This window comes from Acomys russatus, chromosome 16 (genome assembly GCF_903995435.1).
Source record: "Acomys russatus chromosome 16, mAcoRus1.1, whole genome shotgun sequence".
NCBI classification, from domain to species: Eukaryota; Metazoa; Chordata; class Mammalia; order Rodentia; family Muridae; genus Acomys; species Acomys russatus.
Window position 1 is genome coordinate 44,114,961 of NC_067152.1, and position 25,390 is coordinate 44,140,350.

General features: G+C 52.7%; 1 protein-coding gene across 3 annotated transcripts; it reads right to left on the minus strand.

Moving 5' to 3' along the window:
- Positions 1 to 4,843: 4,843 nt before the first annotated feature.
- Cant1 (calcium activated nucleotidase 1) lies at positions 4,844 to 16,203 on the minus strand. Of its 3 annotated transcripts, none has more exons than XM_051159155.1 (4): positions 16,082 to 16,203; positions 8,368 to 9,026; positions 5,941 to 6,144; positions 4,844 to 5,318 (listed from the first exon to the last, which is right to left on the minus strand). In XM_051159155.1, the coding sequence occupies exons 2-4, from the start codon at positions 9,002 to 9,004 to the stop codon at positions 4,948 to 4,950; spliced, it is 1,212 nt and encodes a 403-aa protein (XP_051015112.1). In that variant the 5' UTR covers positions 9,005 to 9,026; positions 16,082 to 16,203; the 3' UTR covers positions 4,844 to 4,947. The 3 variants fall into 3 exon arrangements, with proteins under 3 accessions (XP_051015112.1, XP_051015111.1, XP_051015114.1); XM_051159154.1 differs by having other exon boundaries at positions 16,040 to 16,161; XM_051159157.1 differs by lacking the exon at positions 16,082 to 16,203 and adding an exon at positions 12,570 to 12,722.
- Positions 16,204 to 25,390: the final 9,187 nt, after the last annotated feature.

Here is a 25,390-nt window from a genome sequence, read left to right on the forward strand (position 1 = left end):
TTCTGTCACCTTCGGATGTGAGCATGAGAGGGCGGGATGGGGTTGCCCCCTGGAGAAGATGCAGTGGGAAGAGAGTCCAGCCTGGTTGGTGCTCCATACTGGGTCAGCCCATCAGCCAGCCTGGGCCTCTGAGGAAAGGCTGCCGGGTCACAGAAGCAGGGCCATCGCAGGGCATGTAGTCCACAGCAGGTCCAGTTCTATGGTCCTCAACCTTCCTAATGCTGCACTCCTTTAATACAGTTCATGTTGTGGGGACTCTCAAGCATAAAAATTCTTTTGTTGCTGCTACTTAACTGTAATTTGGCTACTATTATGAATTGTAATGTAACTATCTGGTATAAGACCCCAAAGGGGTGGAGACTCACAGCTTGAGAACCACTGTTCTGTGACCATTCCAAAGCCAACAGATCGGTGGTTAATGGGCCCAGACGTTGTGACACAGGGGGACTTTCCAAGAGGTCAGGCCCCAGGAACACACAGAATCTCTGTCCACTCCATAACTCATCTGGAGACTCAGTGGCCCAGCTCCCCCTTCAGTTATCCAGGGCGAGATATGACAGCAGGCCATCCTGGTCCTCCCAACTGTGCTTTTCTTTACCAACTGAGGTCTGAGGGTCACAAGGACCTCTTCAGGATAATGCCCTGAAGAGGTCAGCGCCACAGTGACCTCTAGCAGACCCCAAGTCCCATCCTGCCACTGCACAGTAAGCGACAGAACCTCAGTGCCAAGACAGCTGTGAACTACCCAGGTCCCGTAGAAAAGAAGCATCAAAAAGAAGTGTCCAGCTGGGTGGTAGCGCATACTGTTGTCCTAGCACTTGAGAGGAAAAGGCAGACGGTTCTCTGTGAGTTCAAAGGCTAGCCTGGTCTAAAGAGCGAGTCCCAGGACAACCTGGACTGCACAGAAAAACCTGTCTCAAAAAAACAAAATAAGTAAGTGTCCAATTTCCAGAAGACACAAGGCCTCCTGTTGTCTCATTTCCTTGCTCAGCATCTGTGGCTTCCTGCACCCAGCCTCGGAAGCCAGGACCCACTTCTCCATCTTCTGGCCACAGAACACACTGTGCCTTCCTCTGCTTTGCAACGCTGGGTAGAAAATGGTCTCTTAGGGTGAAGTATGTGCAAGCAGCCTTTGTTTAAGGGAGCCTCTCATGAAAGGGGGACAATACTCTGGTCACTTTTCTTACTCACCCCTCTAGGGTGCTCTTGGTCTTGGCTGAGAACTTTTATGCATCCTTCAGGGGGGGGTCACATTTTCCACATACTCTGATGTCATTTGTCGGCAAACCCTGCAGGTACCCTCACTCAGATGAGCCACATGACCTGTGCACACACCAGCCCCTGAGGCAGCCCTGGGCAGTGGTGTGGGGATGACCTGCCTTCTGCAGAAAAAATGGACAACAGGGAGGAGGGAGGGGGAGGGAGAGAGAGAGGGGAAGGAGGAAGAGGGAGGGAGGGAGAGGAAGAGGAGAGGAAGAGGGAGAGGGAGAGGGAGGGAGAGGAAGAGGGAGAGGGGAAGAGGGGAGGGGGTAGGGAGGGGGAGGAGAGGAGAGAGGAGGGATGGGGGAGAGGGAGGTAGAGAGAGAGAGAGGAGGGAGAGGGGAGGAGGAGAGAGGGAGGGAGGGAGGGAGAGGGAGGGAAGAAGAGAGGGAGAGAGAAAGAGGGAGGGAGAGGGAGAGAATAGAGAGAGCTGCGTTCTTCCCCTTACCTACCAGATGACTGAGGAGCTGGATCACAAGAAACTGGAATTTTCCCAGGGCTTTTCACACCTGAGAAGGGAAAAGCTGAGGTCTGGTGTAAGGTACAGGAAACACTTATCTCCTGGGAGGATTCCACACAGCCTGACAGCCCAGGAGCCAGGACCAGACACAGTGATGGGTTAACGGGCAAGACCACACACATATACCTTGCCCAGGCCTATGTAGCTATGCACAACTCTTGCCCTCTATTTAAACCTAAACTGTATGTCAGGAACCCAAAGGTGGGCTTGAGAGAGTCATTGTACCTGTGTGTGTGTGTGTGTGTGTTGTATACATCCATGTGCGTGTCTCTGTGCCTGAATGTGTGCATGTGTGTTGACTCTGTTTCCTTAGCAATTAAACTTTATTATACAACCCAACTAGCTTATACAAGAAGGAAAAAGGTTAAAGGGACAAAAGAGTGGAACCTTCCGGTAGCCCTTTCCACGGGACGGGTCCTTAGGTGTCTCTCTGGCATGCGCGTGCTGGTCCAGCTGGTCTGCTCGCCCCCCGCACGCTCTCCCCCTTGCAGCCCGACTTTTTTTATTCTCTCTTCCCCAACTGCCTGAGTCACATGGGAAGGAATCAGCTCCTTCTCCCGGTGAGGGTCATTAAAAGACAATAGTCCAGGTGGGTTTCCCAGGTCTGCTTCCTGAATCATCCAAGAACCAGGATGGCTCCACTCAGTCTGTCACAAGGTATTCATGGGGTGCCCCAAGGGTAAAGCCCGCCAAGACTGCTCCCACCTGTGACAAAGCTTAATCCTTCCCACACATGTGCATGTGAGTGTTGCAGGATATTTGATCCCATTGTAAACCCCGAGAATAAACACCTGTTTCTTGTTTGGTGTGGCTCAGCCCTAGCACACACCTTTAATCCAAGAACTTTCAGTTTATTGTAAGCAGGCGATTATGCTGTGGCTCAGCCCTTACACACACCTTTAATGCAAGAGCTTTCTGTATACAGCATTTAATAAAGTTAACCCTAGGTCAAGAGGTGGAGCAAGAAACCAGCTGACAGGATTAAGTAGCTAAGAAGGACTTTGAGCGAAGTGGAAAAGGAGCTCTTTAGCTTTTTGCCTTTTAGCTCTTGGCTGTCGAGTGAGCTAGCAGGCCTTTTCCACTTGGGCCACCATCTGAGCTTAGGCTTTTCCTTCCGGAATGCAGGCTGAGTAGGAAGGTCACTGGGTGCTTTCTCTGCCTCTCTGAGCTAGCAAGTTTTCACCACAGCATCTGGCTCCTGAGTCTTCACTGGTAAAATTGAACATTTGGGACTTTTCTTTTTTTATAACAACCCGTGAGTGCATGTGTCTGCGTGTGCAGGTGCACATATGTGCCACAGGGAGGCATATGAAGGTTAGAGATCGGCTTTTGGACAGTCAGTTCCCTCCTCCTACCATGGGTTCTGAGGCTCACTTGGCCTGTGAGCCTTGTGTCGCAGGCACTGGCCACGCTGAGATGCCTTGGCCCACTCTGGACCTTTTCTTTGTCTCTCTGCCTGATGTGGCTGCACTGAATAAACTTTCCTCTTTCTGTCACTATTCCTGGCTCGGCCTGAGGAGGTTGGGAGGCCAGGCCTGGCCTGTTGTGACTACTGTGATCCCGGCTCCAGCACTTCAGGCTCTGTCCTGACTCCAGTGAGAGACAGAGTGGGAGGAGATGGGGCCTGTCTACCCACTGCTCTCCCCATCAGATCCAAGCCTGGGAAGTTGGCCTCACCCGGAGAGGTGAGGGGCCTGTCTCGTGACTCCAAGGCTTGCAGCCCCACCTGGTCGGATGCTCTGGGGTGGGGCCCTTGGCCACAGCCAGTGTGGACAAGAGAAGCACATTCCCTGACACTTTACTGGGAGAGTGGAGGACTCAGTCGTTGTGCTTCAGTTAGGGAAAGGAAGGCGTGCTGAAGGGTCCTCTGTGAGGGTCCCCAGGCCTCTCGGCCTCCCTCATTTTCTCTTCCAGTTCAAAATCACACAACCCAACACACTTGACACACACCCAGGAGGCATGGCAAGTACACAAAGACGTCACCACCACATGTCAGCAACAGCCTGCTGGACAGAGGGCAGTCAGCCCCAGGGGCAGTGGCCCTCCTAGCTCCCCGTGGAAGGGGCTTGTGAGGGCCACCTCTGCCCATGGCAGTGCCTGTGTCCTGACCCTGCTGCTCTTGCTCTCTTGCTCATGGACAGAACGACGTGACAGCAGAAAGCAGTGAGGCTCCTCTGGAGAGAAGGCTGCTAAACACCCACCGGGAGCCAGCGAGAAACCCGGGGACAGCAGGGACAGTCTCTAGTCAGGTGCAGGACTGTTGGGACCTGAGCCCTCCCTCAGCCACGCTGAGAGGGGCAAGCATGGCAGCTTTTGGAAGTTGCCAGAAGGAAGAAGCCAAGGATCCAGAGGCCCTTTCTGTAAAAGCTAATGCTGCCATTGTGACTGTGAGGACGGTTCCTGGGAGTACGTGTGAAAACTCTACTGTCGCCGTGTGATAAAGTTTGGTGACTCTGTTCTATTGAAAAAGAAAACTGTTTTAATAAAAATAAGTTAAGAATTCAGACTTTAAAGGGCTCACAACTCCAGAATCCTCCGGGGGAGAGACGGAGTTCTGAACAGCTCAGAGGCAATCCTGTGCTGGAGTGGCTTCAGATGTGTGGGCAGGTGTGTCCCAAGGGGTGAGGCTCTTACCCTGCCATGTAAACATTTACTTTGCAAGGTTCTGCAGAGTGTGGAATGCCAAGGTCACATAGAGGAAGAGAGGTGTCTCTGAGTGCCTTTCTGGCAGGCCCACCTCTGCCTTGTGGCCCCAGGATAAGGGCAGGGCTTAACACACCTGGTTGCTTTAGAAACACCTACTGGCTAGAGAATTCATGGAAAGGAAGAGGCCAGGAAAGGAAAGGCATGGCTGGATTTTGAAGGCCAGGGGCTCATAAGGTCCCTGTGGCAGTGACTAGTCCCTGCCACCAGGTGGCAGTGCAGATCCAGGCTTGGATGTGCTGTACAGCCTCAGATCCTCACACCCAAAGCTGTGTCATATGGCCTTGGGGCTCAGCTCCCTACGCTGGAAACCTAGCCAGGCACACAGCTCTCAGGGGGCTAAAAAAAAAAAAAAAAAAAAAAGCAAACAAGTGAAAGTGCGTTCCTCTGGATTTTATGAAATTGAGTCCTGGTACAGCTCAGGCCATCTGCCCTCACTGTGCTGGGCTTGGGAGCTCACTCAGCTAGATGAATTCTATTCCTTCATACTTCACACTGCCGATCTTGGTCTCTGGAAGCAGGAAGCGGCCATCCAGCGTGAAGGCCATGATGTAGGTGGCAATCCTGCCGCTGTCCTCTTCTGACTTGAGAGCCACGATGATCTGGTCATCAGTGTTAGGGATGAACTTGAAGGATGAGAAGCCATGAGTGGGGACCAGCTCCCCCACGCGCCTCACGGAGATGTCCCTGAAGTCCTGGGCTGCGGTCAGCAGGAGGTTGCTGCCCTTGCGCTCATCGTCCCTCTCGCTGTAGCGCTCGTGGCTAGCCCGGCGTGGCAGAAAGAACCAGCGCTGCAGTGTGTCGCTCCAACAGGCAGATTCATGAATGAGGTAGCCTGAGGTGGCAGCACAGACCCAGTCACCACACATCCTGCTGACTGACACAGCCCTTCCTCTCAGGGGTCCCGCCATCCCAGAGGCTGGCCTTTGGAGGCCTCACTCACTTTCTCTACTCTCCAGCTCTTGGGAGAGCAATCTGCAGCTGCTCTCACTTACCAAGGACAAGCATGCAGGACAGCCTAGGCAGAGAGCACTACACCAGTCTGCAGTGTATCCCCACAGGCTGTCCTTGTGTCCTAGCAGGGCCTGTAACTTTCACCAGTCACCTTTGTCTTGGTTCTCTTGGTGCCAATCATGGGGCGCACAGAAGGCCAGAGTCAATAGGGGGACCCTAACAATCAGAGCAGCAGCCTTGAAGCTGAGGGAAGCACTGCCTCACCCACTTCAGCATGGGGGAGTTCTCTGGGTCTTGGCTCCCTGCTGACTTCACCCCACACCTGACTCAACCTCCTCAGACAAAGGGCACACTCCTTAGAGCCCAAGAAATGGTAGCTCAGGCCTACCCATCTCCTCCTGTGCTTATGAGGGCCCCAGGCTAGGGGAAACAGGAATGGCTCATTGAATACAGTGAATGGATATAATCCACAAACTGGGAGCTCGTAGAGAGAAGCCTCTTACCTGGCGGCCGGATCCCAGCGGCAGCTCTCAGAGCGTTGTAGCTCGACACCCAGTTCTCGTGGTCCACGCTGCCCTTGTGGCCCACCACCTTCACCCACTCTGGGTTCTCGTTCATCACCTCCCCTGTAGTGGTGGTCCACTCCTTGCCCAGGCCTCCCACATAGAGGTGCTCGTCCTTCACAGCGAGCCACTCAGCTTTGAAGCCTGGGACAACAAGAGGGGTGAGCTGAGACACTGGTCCCCACTCCCTGTGGCCAGCCTGGCTCGTTCCTGTGCTGCTGCCAGCGGCATCCAGAGTGCTGCACAGACGCTGGATGTCAGAAGTTACAACCCTGAGCTCACGGGAGGCTGGGCCAAGAGGCACAGAAAGGAGCCCCACCCATCACCTGTGTGACAACTCCAGGGCCACACTAGACCATCGCAGACCTCCTGTGCTGCGTCTCTACCCAGCCCTCAGCTTCCAAGGGCCAGCAGCCCTACCCTATTCTTGTGTGCTACAGCAGTCCAACTTTCAAGTGCTTGGGATTTGACAGTTATCTGCCACTGAGGGCCACAGCTGACACCTAACCTCTGGGCTACCCATTTCCTGCCCCTCACCTACCAGGGCTTTAGACCACCATCCTGTGAGTCTGTTCCTCCCGTAGCAGAGGAAGAGAGCAGGGTGACGGGATCTTTAGGACTAGGCAGTGAGCATTTACTCTGGAGCTGCCTTCAGCTGACCTGGCGCAGCCTCTTGTTGCCGGCTGGTGACGAAGCCTGTATGGTCCCAGCATTTTCTTCCTGACATTCCCAACATGCTATCCCAGCATTTCTGTGAGTCCCTAGGCCCTGGGAAGCTACCCACATCCCCCCTGAGAGAGGAAAGCAGCCTCTGATATACCCTAGATTGGTTCTGGAGGGACTGGCTTGCTTCTTGGTAGCCCCAGTGACTTCATGAGTCTTCTGAGCTGCCTCCGTGAGAAGCGGTCCCATCTGCCAGTCCTTTGACCCTTCTGGACGGACTGTCACAGCTCAGCCCTAAGCACCCTGTTACCCTGCATTCTTCCCGTTCAGGAGGAAGAACCACGTCCCCCCACACACACACAACACAGGTTTACAGCCCTAATGGTTATGGCAGGAAATGGGGTGAGTGACATAGTCACTTTACCTAGGTGGAGACAGTCGCGCCCAAGAGCCCCAGCCTTGGACAAACACTAGAGACATGACCACACAGGCTGGGCCAGGCAGGCTGCACGGAGGGACAACTAGTGCAGGCCTCCGTCCACCACAGGAAGGCTGCAGTGGGCCTCAGCTTGCTACAAGGGACAGATCAGACAGCTCTGCCCTTTGCCCTGTGGAAGCACTGACTCCCTATCTGCTACACACAGGGCTCATATCAGATTCTATTCCCAGGAGTCACTGCTGCCCAACACACAGACCCTTGTACTGGGCTCAGAACAGGGCTGGGTAGTCGCAGTTGACCTGTGGTCCCGATGAACTGAGATGAGGTTGAATCGCAGGGAGGAATGCTGTGCGATCCTAAGACAACTCTGAAAACGTGACAGGGGCCAGGGGCCCAGAAGGGGTATAGGAGGCAGTGGGCATAGCCTTGGCTCATGCTGAAAAGGGCTCCCCACTCTGCAGCAGGCTTCCAGTCATCAGCTGAAATCTCTAGAAACAGTTTCACATAAGCTTGGTAAGGCTCTGCTGAGGTCATAGGAGGGTAGCTGTGTGGCCGGACCCTCCTGGCTGTGGAGGCCTTTAGCAGGCACTTGGATAACTTTCTGTGTCTGATCTTCACAACCACCATGGAAAAAAACTTCTAGGCATGCAGGTAAGGCAGTTTCCAGCCGGGGTTAACTAAGGCAGGAAGCCTCACCCTGCTGTGGATGGCACCGTGCCATGGGCTGGGGTCCTGGACAGAGTGAGCAGGAGACAGTGAGCTGAGCACCAGCACCCATATCTTTGCTTCATGTGGATGTGACGGGAGCAGGTGCCTCAAACTCCTGTTACCATGACCCCCACAATGATGGACTGCATCCCCTCACACTTCTGTCACCATGACCCCCATCATGATGGACTGTATCCCCTCACACTCCTGTCACCATGACCCCCATCATTATGGACTGTATCCCCTCACACTCCTGTCACCATGATCCCAATCATGATGGATCGTATCCCCTCACACTCCTGTCACCATGATCCCAATCATGATGGACTGTATCCCCTCACACTCCTGTCACCATGACCCCCATCATGATGGACTGTATCCCCTCATACTCCTGTCACTATCAGCCTCACCACAGGAGCCTCAACACAATGGACTGCATCCCCTCACACTATGAGCCAAAGCAAACCCTTGTTCCCTTAAGTTACTTTTGTCAGAGCAGGAAGAAACTAATATAGCAGCTGACAAAAGTTCGGCTGACAGAGAAGGGCTCCACTTACCCTTCTCCACGGTTCCATCACCATCAGAAAGGATCACCCAGGGTACTGCTTTGGTGCCTTCAATCTGGTAGATGACTCCTGTACGGTCGTCCACGGAGTAGAGCTTCCCATTGAAGACGATCAGGTCAGAGAGCTCCATGCCCCGCCCCTTTTCTGCCAGGTGGGACTCCAGGACCCCATGGTCTTTATCCCACTCCACGTTCACCTTGTCCCCACTGTCCGACAAGGTCAGGTGGCCTTTCTTAAGGTAACTAAACCAAGTATTTTCCTCCTGGGCCCTGGACCCCGTGTCCAAGTCAGCAATGACTGCGATTCGGTACCGAATCCCACCTGGAGTCCTCTGTGGGGGTGACAGGGGGTAGGTGTCATTGTAGTGAGAGACATGCTCCTGGCTGAGCCTCCAGTTGTGTGCATTGTGGATGGGGGACCTGCCCGGTCCTGGGGCCTGATGGTGGGAGTACAGCAGCCAGAGGAGGGCGGCGCCCACAAAGGATGTCAGGATCACCTTCCAGCGGGGACGGAAGCGAGGGTCCGTGGCCTTGGTCATGGATGCCAACACAGGAAGGCCCCCTATACTGATCCGGAGGGAGTGCATAGGCTCATTCCATTCCCGGTGGTCAAAGGGCTGGATGGGCATCAGACTGCACACTGGCTAGGACCTAAGTCAGGGAGAGAAGAGCGGTGAGCGAGCTATGGAGGACACCACTTCTCTAGGCCAGAGCCAGCCTCTCTTCGTGGCTTAGTGTCCTGGTTGAACCCTGACCCCAGAAGTCAGGTCCCCTTATTCGGCAAGATGGCAAGTATTTTCAAAGTAAACGAGCAGAGAGAAGGCTAATGCTGCAGACTGGGAGACACCAACTCACCGAGGTGCAGGTCTGAACCTGACTCATCTCTCCAAGTCTTCCTCCACCGCCCCGCCCCAGGTGTTAACAACACTCACTGTTGCCTGGCCTCAGCACCCCAACAGTGGCTCCCAAATAGCAGCCTGGGGCCACTGAGCCCCAGGTAGGTTCTGATGCTTAACTAGAAAGAAGGCACGAGGCAGTGCAAACACTCTGCTAATGTTTGGGTGCTGTCCCTTGGCACTTTTTTATTAACTCAAGCAGGTACAGGGACTGAGTCTTGCATGCTGTTCACCTTATGACTTGGGGCATGGATTTGGTTCCAGGCCCAAGCTAGGCTCTATACTACGGCACAGCTACAGTCCCAGAACGCCAGAGGAAGCTGGGAGCTCCACCTCCTCGCCACCACTTGCCCTGCCTGCTCCCAGCAGACCACGACAGCTCAGTGTCACAAAGTCTCCAAGCCAATGGTGGCTGTGGTCGAGAAGTGTGTGTCTCCAGGGCAGCCACTGCTCTCAGCCCCTCAGTTTGTTACCTGGATGTAGCATGGCATTTCCCTTATGGGCTGCCAGCATACCAGCCACAGAACAAATCCAAACAGCACATTAGGGGACTTGATGGGCACACGCTGCTGGGCAGTGCCTGGGAAGGGCTTGGGCATTCTTGCAGCTTTGGTTTGTGGGGTGCCCCTGTGCTCCAACTACAAGGTTCTGATGTCTGCTGGCTGCAGTATGCTCTCTTCCCAGGCTGCAGGCTGCTTGCAGGGCTCTGTTTCCTCAGGGCTTTAGTGCCCAAGGTCAGGCCCAAGGAGAACAGTGGGTACGGGGCCTGCTGCTCATGGCAAGGGCTGGAGAAAGCTCTGTGCCCACACCCCATGCTGGTGGTGCCTCCTTGGGAATCACTCAGGCTCTGCCTCACACACTCTTCTCTATCCTATCGCTCAGAGGTCAGACCCAGGACATTAATACTGTGTGCCATCCCGGATACAATGGTGAGCCCTGCCAAGTGCCAACAACTACTGCCATGCTCCACTTCCAACTTGCACCTTAGATACCACTTCAAAATACAAGTCCGAGTTCCCGAACCTCAAGCCAAGTAACCCAATCCTCCTCAGGAATGGCTGAGGCTACCACAAACACCACCACCAAGTCAAAATTCCCATGAAGCCCTGAAGGGAAAAGTGCAGTGTTGGTGGGAATATTAAACTTGCAGCTGTCACACAGTGCTAAGACGCGGTCTCCATCCTTTCGTTCGTCTTCCCTGACAGCTCCCCATTTGCAGGGCTGTGCCATCCAAAACCTGTCTGACTCACTATCCTTCTGCCTGCACTACCACCTCTTACCTAAGTGAACAGTCTGCCCCAGCTCCTGGAGAGCCACTCTCCTCCTGAGAGCCCTTTGCCACCCAGTAGCCAGCACTACTTGCTATGGAATCGTCATGGCTCCACGGTCCTCCCTGGTGCCCCTCTTGGTCCTAACCATGAGAGTCCGCATTTCCAGAGCAAGCCTCACACCATCCCCTTGCCCAGGACACCTGCCCTGCTGTGCATACCTGCTTCACTCACACCCTCAGGGGTCCTGGGGGGCTCCCCCATCTGCTTCTGTTGGGGGCTTCCTGCTCCATCCCTGGCACCCAGCTCAGAGCTAGCATCCAAGAGGAAGTCAGCACACACCTGCTGGAAGACTGCGATCAACACCACGGCAAGGTGGCTTCAGTAGTTCTCAAAGTGCATGCTAGACCAAGACCCTGTGAGCAAGCCACTCAGCTGTCCAGCATGAGCCGTGGGCCCTTCTTACTTACAAGTTTTCCCCACTGGGCAAGCTTGCAGAGAGGGCCTCGCTTTGTGTTCCAGCTCAGCCTACCCAAACCGTACTTTCAGACAAGAAAAGCTTTGCCAACCCAGAGTCCGTGTGCCCAGACCACGGCATGTGTACTCTAGCTGGGACGCACACCTCCTCTGACCACAAAAGGCCATCTAGAACCCATGAAAGCGCCACGACAGCCATGTGTTCTCCGTGCTGCCCCCTCTGGCCATGTGTCCTCCCTCCTGTAGGAGGGATGAAGGGCCTCAGGTGGACCCAAACACAATCACAGCTGTTTCTTTTTTCTTTTACAAGACAGGATCTGGCCTTGAACTCAAGACAATCCTCCTGCCTCAGTCTCCTGAGTGCTGAGCTCTCACATGCCTTTTTCTATAAACGTCAGGGGAGAGGGGGATGGGTAAAAGAGAAGGTGGTATGGCCACAGAGGCAGCAGTGGGTGTTCTTGTGGCTCCAAGGCAAGGATTGCCTCAGAAGCTGGGAGGACAAAGAGTGAGTCTCCCCCTAGAACTTTTAGAAAGATCTCTGAGACATCCTAACTTTGACCTTGTAGCAATAACAGGTCACTTCAGGCTACTGCGTGTGTCATTCTCTATAGCACCCTAGGGACAAAGACACACACACACACACACACACACACACACACACACACACACACACACGCAGCCAGGCCAACCCATACCTCATGGGAAGGGATTGGCCAAGAAGACTCTCCAAGAGCAAAAGGAAAAGCAGGAACGCCTGGGCCCAGGCATCTTTGATTAAAGGAGGGAAGGTACTATTTCCACAATAGCAAGTTTCTAAAAACTTCAGCCTGCCTTCCAGAAACCTGTGACCATTCCCAGATGCCCGTCCCTGTCTCAGTCTGATCGTCCTAGGAAGACAGCTCCAAGTCAACTGCCCTTTCACTGGTGTCCTGGAGCCCCAGCTGCTTAGTGCCTAAGACTGATCTGTGTCTTGTGGCTGTAGCTGCTGCCAAGGTCACAAGCCAGGGACAAGATGGACAATAGTCCCGGGAAAGGGCAGCTCTGTGCTTGCCCCCTCCCTGCCCCCCACAGGAGCCCTGAGGTCATTATGGGGTTTGCATGGTTGTGATGAAAAGTTTGTCCACGTGGCCTGAGGCATGACATGTTCTGACCCAAGAGCTGTAGAGTCACAATTCCTTGCAGAGCAGCTGTGGGCACTGGCCCTTGGCCTGCAGACAGGCTCTGCCCAGGCTCAGCGGGCCTGCTGCCACTCTTCTTTCCTAAGCCAACCCCAACTCAGTGCAACATGGCTGGAAAGTACTTAGCCCCCAAGAGGTACAAGGTCCCTTCTCTCCCCAGTCCTCCTATGCAGCGAGTGCGAAGAGCTAACTATGCCCAGGCCACACCTCACTTCCTCATGAGACACACAGATCTGTTGTTCACACCAAAGGACATTTCTAGATGATCAGATGAATAAGCAACACGCCAGAAAGGAGTGTTTTTCTCTGTGTGCCCAGGAGCTGCCAGGGCTGCTGGCCTAAGTGTTAGGACGAGCGTGGGCAGAAGGCGCCTACCTCCATGGGTATCCTTGGGTCTGTGCAGCACCCTGTGGTGTCCTGTCTCCCTTTCTCTCTTCACAAGCGCTGTGTCTGTGTGACAGGTGGTGGCTCAAACAGGTTCAAGGCAGTTGGCAAAGCTGACTCCTCCCCTCCAGGATCAAGGTAAGGGCAGTCCTTAGTGCTACTTTCTTGCTACCATTCCGCACCCCCGCAGAAAGGGCTCCCTCCACTCTTTCCACCCCAGAGTGGACAGGCCTCACATGTGTACTATGTTCAATCTGAAGCTCACTTCCTTACTACAGCACAGGCTGCTGAGGAAGGAGACAGATGCCCAGGGCCTGTGATGGCAGGTCCTCAGGAAACACACACCTGTGTGCAGCCACAAGTAGCCGCTTGGACTTGGAAGCTGGCTCCTGGTTCTGTGCACTGAATCTAAGGACTCCATTCCCAGCACAGACTGGGCAGACAGTCCAGGGAAACGAGGAAGAAAGCGAGTGTGTGCTCTGGGGACCATGGCGCCCACTCCTTGTCACACACACACCCTTCTCAAAGGCCAAGAGTGGCTCCAGGAGCTCGGACATCTGCATGCAGCCCCAGGGTCACACACAGAGGCACTAACAGTCCTCTTACGAGTTAGCGTCTGTACTGTTGGGGGCAGTTGGCTTTTTCAGCCTGATTTTACATCAGCTGCTCGGCAGTGTGTCCGTGTCCTGCGGCTGTATCTAACTACTGCGGACATGGCAGCACAAGCATCACACGTGGCACCAGTTGGCTTGGCCTCACTGGGCTCTCGGGGAAGAGCCACTCCCTGGCCTTTGCCAGCACCCAAAGGCTGACTCACCCCTGCCTGTGGTCCCTTCCTTCCTGTTAGAGGCAGCGATTCTGATAGGCGCCGGTGGCCCTTACAGTCTTTCCCTCTTAAACAGTTTTGAGGGTCCTAAGCTCCCATCTCCCCCAGGAAACCTCCCGGTTTTCAGGCGAGACAGTCCAGCTTTAATTCCCCTCCCTATGCAGTGCAGCTCGGTCATGGGCTGGTGGCGAGCAGACATGGCCATTTTGAAGCTTGCTGCACTTCACACCAGGCTTTTCCCAGGGCGGGTTTGCGTCTGTGACGTCACAGCGCTGCTCCGTGGGCTCAGTTTGCACCCCTGTGCCCTGGGAGGAGCTTAGCAAAGGAGCCGCCCCAGGTCCAAGTGACACCCCAACACTGGATGGCAGCATGCCTGGAAACACAGGCGTCTGACAGTCCCAGGCCAATTCACACCAGCACTCAACTCCAGAACACAGCTGCATCCTGTGGCACCACTTGCCACTGTTCTGGAGCTGCCCTGAGTGCTGGCTCCTGGGACGATGACAAAGATCCTCAGAACCATTCTGATGGGTCCCACCTCACGCTCACCTGTACCTCACTGCTTACAGCTGCTCACTCTCAATGCACTGAAGCTGGCTTGAGCTTCTAGCTCATTCCCTGTGGTTCTGTCCACACTGGACTCAGGCGAATGGCTGGCTCACTGAAGACAAACGGGGACTCAAGAGGGACGTCCGCTGCCAGGAACTCTAAGGCCTTCCCATGCAGACTTCTCTAGGAACACTGGGTTATTATTTTCTCCTAACCAATCTATCTTGTACTGATGAAAAAGAAAGTCAACCCGGGTGTGGTGGCACACGCCTTTAATCCCAGCACTCAGGAGGCAGAGGCAGGTGGATCACTGTGAGTTCCAGGACAGCCTGGTCTACAAAGCAAGTCTAGGCCGGCCAAGGCTACACAGAGAAACCCTATTTCAAAACAAACCCCAAAACAAAACAAAAAACCCAAACTCCCCCCACCCCCTAAAAAAAGAAAAGAAAAAGAAAGTCAATATAAAAATTCTTTGAAGTCAGTACCCAGGGTTTTAACACCTTCACTGTTGGCATCTAAGACAAGCCTCCCAGAAGTTCTCAACGCTCACTGGCTTCTAAATAGGTATCTTCATGGCACTCCAGAGAGAGGAAGGAGTGTGGACAACTGCTCCACTGTCCTCAAAAAGCAAATGCAAGTGCGCTGGGACACCCACCTGTGTAGCACCGTGAAGTCAGCCACACTACGAAGGATGCTCTGAGACTCAGGTGACAGGGCCACATGTATCTGTGGGAGCTGCGCGGGCACACATGCCACACTCAGGTGTAGGGTGAAAACGGGACACCTGCCTCCACCACTCTCTAACCCCTTCCTCCTGCCCCACAGCCCAGCAGGCACAGTAAACACCCTGAGTGTTGGGAGGGTTGGTGTAATCGGTCCTGAGTACCGACAGCTTAAACCAATGCCTCCATAGAGTGGCTGCGGGCTGTGAAAGGAAGGTCGCAACTGTAAAGGAAAGGACACTTAGCAAGGTATTGAGTGGTAAAGGGACTGGGAACAATAGGGTCGCACTGCGTGGTCCACTCAGTTGCAATCAGTTGCAACAAGTGTTTATCTTTTGAGAACAGGTTAAATGGAACAAAGGAAACCAGCAAACACCCAGAATTCTGTCCCTAGGCCAACAAAGATGCTCTGGGCTCTGTGTGGCACAATCTTTTGTCTTATACAGAAGGAACTAGGCTGTGCTCACAGGTCCCAGATGGACTGCTTAGGCTGAGGTCTGGGGACCAGTCCAGAAGAACAGTCCTCAGTCAAGCTTCACAGAGGGGCAGCAAGGAGGAGCTACCGACAAAGCTCCTGCAGTGCCTGCTCACTTGTCACAGTCTTGGGGGCTTGTACGTTCTGGCTAGCCAGGTCCCATTGACACCATGAGACCAGGTTCCAGGGTCTACGCTTCGTCAAGTATACAGTCCTGAGATGGGGAACGGGATCCGCTGCTGGAGGCGGATCAGAGTCCTGGGTGCTAGGGGCAGTTAGAAGCTGAGACGCCAACCAACAAGGATGGACCAGAGGATTCTAGTCTTCCGAGCTGGGAGAATCTAGCTGACATTGGGGCTGTGTGTGCAGAAGGGGGACAGGTTGTGGATAGTTGGGGAGTAAAAAACGATGGACAGTGCACTGTGCTGCCCAGGGGAAGGTCCGATCTTGGCTGAAAGCAATTAGAGCCAGGACGGGGGTGGGGGGTGGGGGGTGGGAGGAGACATGAAGGTGGGCGGTTACAGGTGGGGATCGGGTGGGTCCGTCACAGGTGTGATCAAGTGACAGACTGGGGAGGCCCTCCTGCCCAGACCAGGTACAGAGGGAAGGGACTGTCGCCACGGGCACCTGAAGCACGTTAGTTAGAAAAGGAAGACGTTTCACACTATTGCTCAGGGGTATAGCATTCATCAGCAGCATCTCGGTACTCAACAGAGAGGGGAGGTCTCCCACACCAGCCAGAGGGAGGACATGTCTGTCCGGCACCAGTCACAGGCTAGCTGCGGATGGAACTTGAGGTGCCTGGAGCCAGGCCGGACGGGTACGGGCGGCGACAAGCCCCAGAACACGGCGTGGGAGGGCGCCCAGCCGCGGGCGCGCCGTCACTCACCCACTGAGAGCCTGGCTCCGGAGCCCGCGGGCTGCCGCCTACCTGCGCAGGGCCGGACAAGGCAGGCGGCCACTTCCGCCCCGCCGCGCGCTCCCGGCAGCCTCTGCTCTGCGCCTGCGCCCCACTCTGGCCGCGCGCTCCCGGCAGCCTCCGCTCTCCACCCGCGTCCGGCTCCGCTCCGCCCAGCCTAGAGCCACGTCTTCCCGGCAGCCTTTGCTCTATGTGTCTTTTCTCGCCCTCGAGTCTCTTTTCTGCGCCTGCGCGCTGATTGGGTGGGGGGCGTGCTGGGAGTCGTAGTTTCTTTATTGGGCCTGTAGTTGAGCTGCGGAAATAGGCCACTGGAGGTGGCTGTCATTTCTCAACAGAAGCTCCAGGGTTCTTTCCCTGCTTCCGGCCTTCGTCTCAGGAAGTTCATAAGTTCGGACCCCTCCCTGACGCCCCAATTCTCAGCACCTCTTCTGAGCGTTTCCAGCCGGCCATAGCGCATTGCTGTGCAGTTTCCACAGCCAGGACCTGCGCTGGATGAGGATGGCGGTGTGTCCTCGGCGCAGACTGCAGACAGCAACCCTTACCACAGAAGGACCCCATTCCTCTTTTCCCTCTCCCCTGCCTAGCCCTGAGCTCTTGTGCTGTGTGAACAGGCATCCTGGTACCCGTTCAGTCCCAGATATGGCAGCATAGCCCTCATCAGGCAGAGAGCGTTAGTTAGCTCTGCCTCTTGCACCTCAGCCTCATCTCCAGGTCTCCCAGAAGCCTTTTGAGAAGTCAAGGATACGTGAGGGGGATAAATATGCAAACAGCACACAGTGAAAAACAGGCCTTTCTTCACCCCTTCCGGTCCAGTTGCTACGGTTATTGCTAAATTCTTGTGTTTCTCTGAGAGATGGCTTATGGGACACACATTAACAGTAGAACATACATTAAATTGCATGTAAAAATGAAAATGTGGGCCGGGCGTGGTGGTGCACGACTTTAATCCCAGCGCTTGGGAGGCAGAGGCAGGCCTGGTCTACAAAACAAGTCCAGGACAGCTGTGGCTAACAGAGAAACCCTGTCTCAGGTTCCCTTCCTCGCTGCTTGGGGTGAGAGGCAGATCTTTCTTGAATTTACTGATTTTTCCTGTCAGACCAAAACCAAGTCCCAATCACACCCTTTATTTGTTACAGCTCTTCCACTTGGGGAATAGCAGTTACTCTCAGTATTTTTAAAGCATCCTGGGAACTCCTTCCCATTCTCAGCTCCTCTCCTTACACCCCCAAAGGTAGGCATGGTCCAGATTATCGTATCCATCATCCTCTTGCTTTCCTTTGCAGTCTTAGCAAGTCGCTGTGGGGCTCTAAATCGCGCGTTGCCTAGTTCTACCTAGTTTAACCTTTATAAAATGAAATACGACTCTGAGTTAGATGGCATAGTCAGTGTTCCACTGGCAGCTTAATTTTGTCAGTTTAGCTGCTCCAAAAGGCTCCTTGCCTGATTACAGAGTTGTGTACACATGCACACACACACACAGAGCACATCTGTCTGGATTTATATATCAAGGTGCACATGTGTGTGCATTCCCGTTGTGGCCAGAGGCAACCTTAGGCATCACCCGTCTTGTTTCTGGATAGCCTGGAACTGGCCAAGTAGGCTGGCCTGGCTGCCTGGGAGCCTCCGGACTCAAGTGCTTCTGCATCCCCTGCACTGGGATTGCATGGCCACACCATCTTTGTGTAATGTGATTTCCAGGGATTGAATTTATGTCTCCGTGCTTGCAAGGCTAGCCCTTTGCCAGCTGATTTATCTCTTAGAGCATGCACAGTTCTTTTTGTGGCTATAGCAGTATCTCTTTAAGAAGGAATCCATCCTCTCCCCATTGCTATTATGCAATCCTGACTTTATCAGAATGATGTTTCCATAGATACTCAGGTTAGGTTGCATTGATAGACTTTTCTTATCTGCTTCAACAATTCTTCGTCGTCATCTCTTTGTAAGCCTTTATAAGTCATACAACATACCCCTGCAACTACCTGTCAACTGACCTTTCGGGACGTTGCATAAAATTGATGTTTTACTTACATACAGTCTTCTACTGAAGGCCATATGAAAGCTATTTTATTCCACTCTAAGATATTCTTTCGGAATACCTACAATCTCATATTTCAACAATGCTTCAGGAAGTAGGCCGGTGTTATTAGAGCACAGATATAAAAATGTATCTAGGATAAATTTGTAGAAGAAAAACGACTAGCCCAAAGGACGTCTTCATGCAGGAGTGAGCACATACCGTCCAGAGTGGCTGGCCTATGGATGGTCCTCCTTGAGGTCAGCAGTGGCCCCATGCTCAAGCACAACTAGGTGTGGTTTGTTTGTTTTGTTTCTCTGTGTAGCCTTGGCTGTCCTGGACTCACTTTGTAGTCCAGGCTGGCCTCGAACTCACAGTGATCCACCTGCCTCTGCCTCCTGAGTGCTGGGATTAAAGGCATGCGCCACCACACCCGGCTAGGTGTGGTTTGATTTGCGTTCTTCTTTGCGATGTCGGAGACTTCATCACAGCCTCCACAGGATCAGAGAGGTACACTGACTCTCCTCACCCTCCACAGGGTCGTCTACACTCCAGTAATGCAGGCAGCAAGAGACTATAGCACAGCAAACCATGGAGTCTCGGCTTAAGACAGGAGAACCGAGAAACTTTCAGAGGCGGGGATCCTAAAGTCCGGGCAACCCAGGAAAGACTCTTTTCTTTTCTTTTTTTTAAAACATGTAGCCTGGGCTGTCCTCTAACTAGCTATATATCTGAGGATGACCCAGAACCTCTGCTACGCCAGCCTCTACCCCCCCCCCCAAATGTGTGGGATTACAGGTATGCACCGTCACACTCACTTTGTGTGGTGCTGAGGGTGGAACCCAGGGCTTTGAGCCTGCGCACTCTACCAACTGAGCTCCAGTGCCATCCTGGGAATTTTAATGCTTGGATTTTTTGAAGATTTATTTATTTATGATTTATTGCATATGAGCTCTTTATCTGCAGAAGAGGGTATCAGATCACTTATAGATGGTTGTGAGCTACTTATGTGGTTGCTGGGAATTGAACTCAGGACCTCTGGAAGAGCAGGCAGTGCTCTTAACCACTGAGCCATCTCTCCAGCCCTAATACTTGGATTTGATGAAGAAGGAACTTCGTATATAGAAATGATTGGACAAAGGGATGTGATCTAGTGGGGCTGGGCTGAGTGGGAGGACCCAGCAGGAATGTTTGTTCGGTGTCTCCCTAGCCTCCCACTGCAGCACCACTTCCTGCCAGGCCTGGGCAAGACTCCTCCTGAGAGGAAGTTCATGTGACCTAGCACCAAACAAGATAGGTCAGAAGACTTCTTTTTTGTTGTTTTTGTTTGGTTTGGTTTGGTTTTTGGTTTTTCGAAGCAGGATCTCTCCGTGTAGCCTTGGCTGTCCTGGACTTCCTTTGTAGACCAGGCTAGCCTTAAACTCACAGTGCTACACCTGCCTCTGCCTCCCGAGTGCTGGGATTAAAGGCGTGCACCGCCACCACCCGGCTCAGAAGACTTATTTTTAAAGCTTTATTTGTTTGGTTTTTTGAGACAAGGTTTTTCTGTGTAGCCCTGGCTGCCCTAGACTCACTTTGTAGACCAGGCTGGCCTCAAACTCAGAGAGATCAGGCTGCCTTTGCCTCCCCAAGCGCTGGGATTACATGTGTGGACCACCATGCTTGACTAGAAAACTTTTTTCTTTTTTTTAAAAAATACATTTTATTAATTTATTCATATTACATCTCAATTGTTATCCCATCCCTTGCATCCTCCCATTCCTCCCTCCCTTCCATTTTCACCTTACTCCACTCCCCTATGACTGTGACTGAGGGAGACTTCCTCCCCCTGTATATGCTCATGGGATATCAAGTCTCTTCTTGGTAGCCTGCTATCCTTCCTCTGAGTGCCGCCAGCCCTCCCCATGCAGGGGACGCAGAAAACTTTTTAAAATATACCAACTTTCTCTTTTTAATATAATTTTAAAATATGCAAACTTTCTTATTTTTGCACACGATTGTTTTGTCTATATGTGTGTCCCCCGTGTGCTTGCCTGGTGTTCCTGGGAGCCGGAAGAGGAAGTAGGATCTCATGGAACTGGAGCTGGAGACTGCTGTGAGTCTCCATGTGGGTACTGGTAATCCAACTAGGGTTCTCTGCAAAACTGGCAAATGCTCTTAACTCCTGAGCCATGTCGCCAAACCCACAGGAAAACAAAAAGAGACAATGTTTTGTTTATTGCTTGACACTTTTACTCATGGATACAATGTATCTTGATCCCACCTCCAGCTCCTCCTCTGACTCAGTTCTGTCTGCAGGATGCTGACTGACCTTTCTGGCTTGATCCTGTGAGTAACCACCACTGCACCTATCTGCAGGGCCAGTGTTGTGTTCCAAAGACGGCGTTTGACAGCGCTCCCTCCATCCTCCAGCTCTTACGTTCCCCCACATCTTCATCCACAGTATACTGGGATGGATGCCCCATCTAGGGCTGCACACTCAGCGGCCACTTCCTCTCCATGCTTTGTAGGTCAGAGAACTTCTTCCACGGTGAGCTTCCACATAGAGAGGTGGGGAAGGGTCTATGGTGTTTCAGGTTTCACGGCTGGAATTCTGGGAGAAGGGTTCTGCTTTCTATGGAAAAGAGGGCTGACGAATGTTGAGAGAAGTTTTGCTTCTGAGAGCCACTCCACCACACCTCTTTCAGTTCAAAGGACTCTACATTGTCTTGAGACATTGTGCTCTGTGGCCTAGCACCTCTGCCACAGTTGGAGCGGCTTGGTCCTGGACAGACACATATGCACACAGGCTGGTGGATTAGAACCAATTAGTGCAGTAAGCTCCAGCCTCAGTGTACGCACTATGCACAGCGCAGGGACAGGAGTCTGCTAGCCTCTATAAGCTGGGTCTGTAGCCCAGGAGTCTCAGGCTGCAAACACCCAGAGGGAGGAAGCAGTCGTTGCTAGTTTCCGTACACATTGGTCAGTCACTTGTGCTTGGACCCCAGGATGGGCCTGAGCACCGGGGTCCCTGACATAGCCGTGCTCATCTTAACGACATTCATCCACTCAGGCCTTCACTCGCTCAGGGCTTCCTCTGCCCCTACACACTTCCTTTGAGAACATTTTTGCTGCTGTGGCTCTGTATAAAAAGTCCTTCACTGTCACCATTCCTGTTTTCAACTTCTCACTGTTCTCTTATTTAAGTGCTTAGGACTGTGCCTTCCACCAGGCGGCGATCTCACTTTATTTATCAGGTAAACTATTGCGCCAGGTTCATCCTGTGCCTCTCTGTGCTAACTGAAAACATGCATTACCCAAACAGAGGATGCCAGTGGAGATGGAGAAACTGAGGCACAGGGAGGTTAAAGGGCTGAGTGAAAGTCGAAAGAAAGGCATGCGAACGGCCACACTAGAGAGGCAGCCCTCACACTGAATTTCTTGCAGCTGTGAGGCTCTGGCCTGCCCATGCAGCTGCCAATCCTGAGCCTCCACCTGCCTGAGCCTTCCAGAATATGGGCGCCGAGCAGGGGCCAAGAGCTCAGGCCAGCGGCCAGTACAGAGTCTGAATGCCAGGTTTCCTTTCCCGTTTCAGCAACTTCTATGGATCTCTGAGAGGCTCCCACCCCCACCTTGGCAGTGGAACACCACCAATGAGAGCCTGCCTGCCGCACTACCCTTCCGAATGGAATTCAAAAGTTCGCAAAGCCAGCCTTTGCCTGTGGGACAGCTGGGCAGATGGGCCCAGAATAGCTGTGTTGGCAGGATGTTAGGGCCCCAGTGGGAGAAGTCAGGGAGCCGCTAATGACATGCTGTGCCTATGGGGGGAACCCAGCGTTGCCCTACTGCAGCCAAGGCCTCACAGCCCTTTCCAGCAGCTAGAAAACAGCAGCAGGGGTGACATGGCTGGGGAGGAGGAAAGAATTGCCAAACAGGGCCTGGGGAGATGGCTCAGCAGGGGGACAAGAGGACTTGCTGGCCCCTGACCACCTGAACACGCTTTCTCAGATACAGACCAAAAAGAGCCAGATACCCCTCATACATACTTGTGCGCGCGCGCGCACACACACACACACGCACACACACACACACAACACACACAAATGTAGCACTGCATTATATCAGGACACAGAATGTGCCCTCTATGGTCGGCTGCAGGGGTTGATGCTCCACTGACTCTGAGGAGAGAGAGCCACTTGGGAGTGTGGAGGAAGCCTTTGAACCTTGGCCCAGACACCCTTGCGTAGGTGCAACAGCTGGGGAATTCAGGGCGGACGTAGCTTCTGCCTCACTTGTGAACGTGACAGGAAGACCCTGGAGGGGTGCTTGGTTTTGACATCTGTCTCCGGTACGCAGGCTGATGACCCCTGACCCAGGTTCTGCTGGCCCAGATGCTGCTGACCCAGGCTTTGCTGGCCTAGGTGCTGCTGGCCCAGCTCTGCTGGCCCAGGCGCTGCACCATCTTGGGCTTCATGTACTATGTTGCTGGTACGCCTCACCATAGCCTTAGCCCAGAGGGACAGCTTTGGCTATGTGGAAAACACTCAGGTTCTGGTTGCTTGGGGTGCTTGTGGCAGGGCTAGAGGGAGACCAGGAAGTCTGCGAAGCTTCCCTGTGTCTTTCTCACAGTTTCAAAGCAGAAGTGAAGTCGATGACAAAGGGCTTCAGGAGTCTGGCAAGTCGTCCCGCTCAGTGATGCGCTGTAGCTCTTCTGTTGCATTGACGTGCGTAGGCCTTTAGGACCTGCCCTTGTGAGTTCTCTTTGTCTGATTGCCTGTTGGCTTGGGTTGTGGGTTATGTTGACACCCCTTCAGACACACTCCACCTCTAGTTCCATCCTTTAGAATGCCCCTTGCCTATGCGTCTTCTGCCTCTCAGGAATCATGGGATGCCATTGGCTCCCTTGCTGCTCCTCTCCCAGTTTCTACCTAACCTAAATGAACAAGGCTCTTTTAAATCTCTTGGGAGATGTGGGGGCCCAGCCTAAGAGTCTGGAAGGACAGAAGTTATACTTACAATACTAGGACTCATGGATATTCTAACGTTTCCTTCCATATCAACCTTTTTATTAATCATGTGAGAAACTTTAGGGTCATGGGTGCATATCCAAATCCCCAAAATACGCCAGGCACGGTGGTGCACATATTTAACCCCAGCAATTGGAAGGCTGAGACATGAGGACTGCTACTAGCTGAAAGCCAGCCTGGGTTACTGAGTGAGGCTCTGTGTTGGGGGTCGGTCTGGTGCTCTGTGTGTTCAAATGCTGAGTTCTGGGCCCCAAGATCTGGTCGAAGTCTGGACGAGGGCATTGTCACCTACAATGATCAATATTGTATAAAATTTACTCCCCAATTATCTTGGATTGGTTAATTAAAAGAAGAAAAACCTGGACAGCCTATAGCTGGGCAGAAAAGAGGTAGCCAGAGCTCCCGTTCCTGGTCTTGGAGTCTTAGGTAAGGACAGAGAGAGAGAGAGAGAGAGAGAGAGAGAGAGAGAGAAAAGCGAGAGAGAGGAGAGGGAAGAAGAAGAAGAAGAAGAAGAAGAAGAAGAAGAAGAAGAAGAAGAAGAAGAAGAAGAAGAAGAAGACCACCACCGGGCGTGGTGGCACACGCCTTTAATCCCAGCACTCGGGAGGAGGCAGAGGCAGGCGGATCACTGTGAGTTTGAGGCCGGCCTGGTCTACAAAGTGAGTCCAGGACAGCCAAGGCCACACAGAGAAACCCTGTCTCAAAAACAAACAAACAAACAAACAAACACAAAAAAAGAAGACAACCAGAGCTTCCATTCCTGGTCTTGGAGTCTTAGGTAAGGACAGAGAGAGAGAGAAAGAGGGAGGGGGGAGGGGGAGAAGAAGAAAAAGAAGAGGAGGAGGAGGAGAAGGAGGAGAGGGGATGGGGATGTGGCGAGAAACACTGACCCAGTGGAGCAGAAACAGCCCAGGCAGAACTCAAAATAGCACGACTAGCATAGAGGATTAGTATAAATGGATATCTGCCCAGTTGTGGTGCTTAAAGCTTATTAATAACTGTTATAAGTCTCTGTCTCATTTATTTGGGAGCTAGAACAGATGACTAGAAAAGTCCTCCCAAAATATAAAATATCCTTATAGCTCTACCCCGAAAAAAACCCAGAAGGAAGAATGGGGAGATGGCTTACTTCTTAAAGTGCTTTCCTTGAAAGTACCAGGACCCAAGTCCCCATCACAGAATTCATGTTTTAAAAAGTGTAGCCGGGCGGTGGTGGCACATGCCTTTAGGCCCAGCATTCCAGAGGCAGAGACAGGCGGATTGCTGTGAGTTTGAGGTCAGCCTGGTTTACAAAGCGAGTCCAGGACAGCGAGGGCTACACAGAGAAACCCTGTGTCAAAAAACAAAAAAAAAAAAAAAAAAAAGAAAAGAACGGAAAAGAAAGAAAAGAAAAGAGAAAGAAAGTGTGGTAATGAGTTTATAATTCAGGTGCTGGGAAGGTGGACAGAGGCAGAGAGTTAGGACTCCCTGGCCAGCCAGCCTTGCTTATTGGATGCATCCCAAAATAGTGAGACTCTGTGGACCAAGATCCAAGGTTTTCCTCTGACTTCCACATCCATGCTTATACCCAAGTACACATGCTGAAACACATGCGCACGCGCCGCGCGCGCGCGCACACACCCACACCCCCCCACACACACACACACAACTAGAGAGTACATAAATTAGTTTAGAGAGAGAGTAAAGTTAGTTTAGTTTCAAAGCAGCATAGACTACATAGCAAGACAAACAAACAAAAGAACAAAACAAAACAAAAACCCTGGGCGGGTGAGATGGCTCAGTGGGTAAAGGTAGGCGCTCACTGCCTGATGACCTGAGTTGGTCCCTGGGACCCACATGGTGGAAGAAGAAAACCAATTACTGCAAGTTGTCCTCTGACCACGATGTGTACACTGTGGTGTGCATGTACTGTGTGTGTACACCCGTGTGGGCATACACACATACACACACAAAAGAAGCAATTCTGTTGGTTTGCTTGGTTGCTTACTTATTACTGAGCCAGTGCCTTGCTTTTTTATCTCTGGCTGGCCTGAACCTTGCTGTGTAGACCAGGCTGGCCTTAAACTCATAGGATTCCATCTACCTCTGCCTCGCAAGGGCTGGAATTAAAGGCATGTGCCACCATACTTGGCTAATACATGTAATTTAAAAACAAAACCAAGCTAGGCGTGGTGGCTAACACAGAGAGACCCTGTCTCGAAAAACAAAAAACAAACAAACAAAACCCCCCACAAAACCAAACCAAAACAAAACAACAAAAGCAAAATAAATAACCCCTGACCCCCAAATCTCCCCAAAACA